This window comes from Apaloderma vittatum, unplaced genomic scaffold (assembly GCF_000703405.1).
Source record: "Apaloderma vittatum isolate BGI_N311 unplaced genomic scaffold, ASM70340v1 scaffold6290, whole genome shotgun sequence".
Taxonomy (NCBI): Eukaryota; Metazoa; Chordata; class Aves; order Trogoniformes; family Trogonidae; genus Apaloderma; species Apaloderma vittatum.
The window spans coordinates 50385-56384 of NW_009692757.1; the positions used below are offsets into that span (position 1 = coordinate 50385).

Here is a 6000-nt window from a genome sequence, read left to right on the forward strand (position 1 = left end):
CACTACCAAGAGCCTGTGATAAAATAAAGGGGCCAAACCACAGCAGCTTCATGCACATGGATTATCCTAAGGGATAAACAAGGTCCAGAAAGGCCCTGCTCTTCTGTGCAGTGTTTTGCTGCGATGACAAAGGCTGCTTTTTTCCAGAGATTCAGACTGCTCTGTTGACTCGAATGGAACACATACAGTGACACACATTTCTTCACTAATCCACACTAATGCTCAAGTAACTGTTCAACCAGCTGCCGAGGTGCAAAGCAGATCACTTGAGCACAGTGAGGGAGGGAAACTCCACAAGTCAGATCAGTTACAGCTTGCAAACCTAGAGGTACCACCCTCACCTCACACCTGCACTTGCAGTCACGTTTCAGCTTCCTAAAAAACACACTGTCTAAAATTAATTGCAGAATAGAACTACTAAGACAGTAACATCAGACTTTCGTAAGACAAATAGATGCATTATGCTTGTTTCTCAACTGAGTGTATTTTTTTTTTTTTCACTGGGGAAACACAAAGTGAAAAACCACCTTTCAATTCTTGCATTAAGAATGCTGCTAAAAAAGTATATGGTTTGGCACAATGGCACAGCAGCCTGTGATTGAAGAGCGGGATTCAATGAGCACCACTCAAAACATTAGTAGGAGTTGGACAAACTAGTGAGCTAGAAGTCTGCAATTCAGGAACAAAGACTGCCAGTAAGTGCAGACCTTCTACCTGCACTGCTCTTGCCCAAATGTGTTTCTGAAATCTCAGTTAAAGAAAGATTCCCTCCAAAATCCATCAACACTAAAGATGGAAGAAAACAGATTTTTTTTCTTTAAATCAGATGTACAAAATTCATTTTCCACTGAAACCTGTAAGCTTTTCTAAAGCCACTGTAGAAGCTGTTTGAAAGGGACTGAAGGTACAGTAAGTTATAAAATTCACTAACTTCAGTGAAACTGGAAGCCAAGTGACTGATTACTTAATTCATTTCACCTTTTGGGGAAGAAATCAGGAAGTAAATTTACAGTATGATAAAAAGGATTAGCTCAAGTTTACCGGAATGTATAAATTTCTTCCAGTCCTCCTTCTTCATCCAAATTATGCATCAGTTTCCTCACCACATCGATGCCTTCCTTCTGTTGCTCAGTTAAACCCTTTCTTGGAAAAGAGTTTCTGTGCACATGAGAACGTACGCTGGCACTTGGATCTCCACATCCATCGTCAACATCCACTGGAAATGGCAGACTAAGACCACAAGCAGAAGCCGTTAAGTTTTAACTTCCCTCTTAAAAAGCGGATCAAGATCAATAACTTCTATCTAGCGGCACTCAGATACACAAGGGGCCACACTGGCTGCAAACCACACGAAGTAGTATTTCAGGTCTACTTGGCATTGGTAAAAGCTTGACCAGAGCACTGCACCAGTTCTGGGCATCACACATCAGTGAAGATGTCAACATCCAGGCAGGGCTTAGGGAGTAAAGACAAGGCTGATTAGAAAGTAAGATCTATGAAAAAATATTGAAGAAAATAAAGCCCATAGAGAAGGGAGTCAGAGGACAAGAGAGTCTTAAATACAGAAAGCTGTTGCAGAGAGGTGGGAACGACAGGTTCTTTGCCTTCAGCCTGTACTCAAGTAACATAATGGAGTCAGGTCAGACATTCAAAAACCTGATAAAGGCATTTCAAACTATAATCTTTAAAACCAAATGCCTGAGGAGATAGAAGAGTCTCCCATCTTTATAAAAAGATCAGATAAACACCGCTCAGCAGTGACGTAGCTAAAACCGACCCACTCTCAAGGACAGGATTGCTCTAGACGACTTGTTAAAGGCCGTTCCAGGCCCGTGATTCTCTCTCGGCTCCAGATGTAGAAATGGGGCCTTCTCTGCAGTGGGGCTATTTGGTATTTCTGGCAGAAATGTTCCTGTGAGATTTTAATCGCTTGCAATGCCAGGTGAATTTCTGACTGAAGATGACACGTTTTTCTGCACTTTGAGAATCAGATTAAAAAATTTAGCCAGGGGTCACAGATAAAATGATTTTGCTGCTCTTCAAAATACAACCAAGTTAACCAAGTACAATAACCGCAGAAAAGAGTGATGTGTAAAATCCTCTACTCTGTGCCCCTGACAATGCCTGCAGATTTTTCAAATCTTTCATCTGATCCAATTATGAATGAACCACATGATACCTTTCATCACATTTCCACAAAGTAAAAGAATTTTAGGATTGTATTATGTTTTCAAAAATAAAAGCCTACAGATTTGTACCTTACTTCACCTCATTAGTCCTCACTAAACTCAACTGTGGAGCAACATACAATAAGCAGAGTTAATAACATGCACAACAATGTCACACACAGCAGAACTAAAGATCAAACTTCATCAAAGTGTTTGGTACCTTCTTAGGAAGAAGCATTCACTGACAAAGAGAGAAACTCTATTTTAAAGCTGTTACGAGAGCAAAAAGCTTCAAACCTTGGATACACAAAGGTGAGATTACTTTCATTAAACCGTGCATAAAGACTCCTGTGACGAGAACTGTGTAATACCCAAAGCTACACAGCGCTCAGCATGCGCTCGGCACTTGATAAGAGGAAGGAAAACCATTTGCCACAAGTTACAACCTAATCAATAAAGGAGATGTAAGAGATGGGTTATAACAGAAGGACAAGGTTTAGCAAGAAATTCTTTTTAAACCAGTATCCTGTGTATTTTGCATTTGTACTGGTATTTCTCAAAGCATCATTCGCACATGAGGCTGGAAGACAAGTTGCAAATCTGCAATTAATGCAGCAACATTTCCCTACTGCTTCTGCCAGCCATGGGGCTTTTCTTTTGCTATGTAATAAAGAAAACAAAAGTACACCAGAAATCCAACAGAATAAAACTGCAACGTTACCCTGTGGTGGTAGCATCTGTGCTAGTCTGCACCACAAAACCACAGGTACGGAGACAAGGTAGCAGGAGCTAACTACCAGGGTCTCTGGAGGACAGACTCTGGCTGGCAGCAGCGTACTCAGGTTCTTGGTATCTCCACTGCCTCTGGGGCCAACAACAGCTCAAATCAGGTAGAAGGGGCATGTCTAGGCACGCTGTGAGGACACCTTCTTTTGCTGTGCAGACAGAACCTGAGTAGTCTGACATTTTTACATTCAGCCTCTCCCAAGCACAGGCGAAAAAGAATATTTTTGCCCATGATTTTCAGTCGTGCTTTCCCACCTAACCCCTCATGTTATCTCGCAGGTGGATCTGCAAATGGATTTAATACATTTATCAAGTTCACAAGGGAGCTCCTTACAAAATGCTGCCCTTAGGTGAAAGTAAATACTAAAATGGTCAGAAGTGAAACTGCAGCTTTAACCTTCTCCCCCAAAATTATCTGTTATGAACAGCAAACATTAGCATTCACAGAAAGCTTTGCCTTTAAATAAACTTTTACTAAAGAGCCTGTAGCTTCCCATGTTACCATCACGTGCAACAACTAACACAGATCTCAGCTGCTCATGGATTCTTCAGCTCAACGCCTACACCAAGACAGCCAAGGGATTCCTGTATCAACACATACGACATCGCTTCCATTTTCCACTTCTAGTTTCCAAGCCCATCACCATGATAACCCTTCTCTTCAGACCTGCTTTTCTACTGACACTAGAATCAGGCTACAAACATCTGCAACTACCTCGTTATTTCTTCCCAGTACCTAAAATGATCCAGGCTACTGCTGTGACAAAACCACTAAGGCTGTTTCTGGCTCGCTTCCCACTTCTCTGATTATCTGGATCTTTTGTTTTCCATTTTTGCTTTGGCTCTAAGCTATAAGCTTAACTGAAGAAGTAGTCATCATCTTAATGTCCAATTGCACATCACTTTATCAAGGAGACTTGGTTCACAACTGGAATTCAAGTCATATGCAATTGAAAGAAGTACTTATAACAAGCCTATTACATATCGGTACTCCTCTACAGAAAAAAATACACCAACCGATCGCCAGCTCCTTCAAGATGGTTACTAAGAAACAATAATAATTTCCCTTGAAAAAAATGGCATAGTATTTATCAGACTCTTCCATACTTACAAAAACTGAAGTGAAATTCCTGTTTTCTTCAAGTTAGCAACGATAATATCCAGCTGATCCTCAGTGACAGGGCTACTAAGGTCTGTAAACAGTTCAATGTGTTTCTTCTCAAATTTCTTTCCTCTTAAAATACAAAAAGAACGTTTACATATATCAGAAATACTATCTATATGGCATTTTTCTAATTTTTCTTTATGAAACTAAAGCTTCACCAAAGTAGTATACTTGATTTAAAAAAAAAAAAATCAAATATACTTGGTAGTTCTACCACTGTTCCTATTATTTATGCTAAGTTTTTATCTGTATATCCCTCCTACTCACTCCTACCCTCTAATACGGAGGGCTCGAGTCCCGTGACTGTTTAAATCACTAACTACATCTAAATGAATAGAATTCTGCCAATTTTCACCAATGAAAACAAAATAAGTTACGCTGCTTATTGGTTGTAACTGGTTATTTCCTTTGCAGCTCTAAGTCTGTCCTTGTGCAAATGTAAAATGTATTTTAAATTACCGTTGCTGGTGGGGGCTCCATTTCAGTAAGTTAATTCAGTAGATGCATTGGATAAGATGGACTTTAAAGCCTACTTAATACACTAAGAAGCAGTAATAATAAACATCAGCGAGTTCTGCGAGTGACAGAACAAAATACAGTTAAATTGATACAGCTTTTATCTGGATATTCAAGCTTAGGGGTGATTTTCCTGAATATTTCCTGATAGTATTTTCTCAACTCTAGGTAAACTTCGTATCAAAGGGTTTGGTGCAAACAAGCAATTTACCCACAAGTAAACAAAAGCAGCTGCTCTGTAGGTATTCAAGGTTATATTGACATAAATACACTGATTTTAATTCACAACTCAGTTTTAACCGTTAAATTGATAGAGCTTTCCACACCGCTTAGACTTCATTCATAAAAATACAAATGACATCACTAAATCTACTCTTCCGCATTCACAGTTAGATCATATAATCTTGTTAACAAGTTCAATCTCTGTTTTCAGAGGAAGAAAGGTTATCTTCCTTTCCTTGGACCATCAGTTCACTGGGTCACATTTCCAGTCTTAAGTACTTTCACTGATAATTTTGTAACACTTGTGCCAACATTTTCTTTCAGCTTAAACAGTGTCTTTTCCTACCACAAGTTTATCCCCCAGAGCCTGCATGTCTACAAACAGCCACCTTATCTCCAACAGCCTTTAATTCCTTAGGCTGAACAAACTCACCTTTCTAATTTTGTTTTCTTTGTAAGGTGTGCCATCATCCTTATGAAACTGGCAGCATTTTAACATCTGAATTAGTGTTTTTTGAAAAGGGATCACAAGAAATGTGACACTACATGAAGTTTTTGTGCCTTGTAAAATGGCATTAATACTCTCAAGAATTTATTGCGAAGTTCCCAGTTGTATCAGAAAGCTCTTAGAATATGTGGAGAAGCTAGAGGTCTCTTGGGGCTTCTGCAGGGACAGACTCCTGTGGTGTGTTATTTGTTTTTAACATTTTAATTTTTCTAAAAAGCATTTTCCATATTTACAAAATACTGGAAATGTAATACTGTCAAGAAATCAGATCAGCTCCAAAGTGCAAGGTAAGAATTCTGTAAAAGGCTTTGGGTTACCTACTCACATTGTTTGCTTCTGAAGCAAGTCCATACACACAATAATTGCATCCAGAACTGAGCAATTTTAAGAAAAATCTTATTTAAAACATGAATCATGTCACAAAAGCAGCTTTCCTATGAAACAATTTTCTGTTTTCACCTCTCCCAAACATTGACAAACACATATTTTAGTTAACAAGCATAAAACTTTTTGACACAAGTACTCTGTAGATATCTACTGTGCAAAGGGCTCCTATATAACTTGTCTGTTTTGTGATCTTGTCTCTTCCCCATTTATCTGATGGAACAGTAGAAAGCCTCCTTCAGGGGCCAATC

The 6000-nt window shown here is 39.1% G+C and overlaps 1 protein-coding gene across 1 annotated transcript in view; it reads right to left on the bottom strand.

The window, feature by feature from the left end:
• Positions 1–5739, bottom strand: part of XRCC5 (X-ray repair complementing defective repair in Chinese hamster cells 5 (double-strand-break rejoining)) — a gene marked incomplete at both ends in the record, with an annotated part of 45635 nt that extends 39896 nt beyond the window's left edge. The window contains 3 exons of the mRNA XM_009866386.1: positions 1042–1230; positions 4066–4188; positions 5691–5739. Coding sequence (XP_009864688.1) covers positions 1042–1230; positions 4066–4188; positions 5691–5739 — 361 coding nt within the window. The remainder of the gene's footprint in view (positions 1–1041; positions 1231–4065; positions 4189–5690) is intronic.
• Positions 5740–6000: the final 261 nt, after the last annotated feature.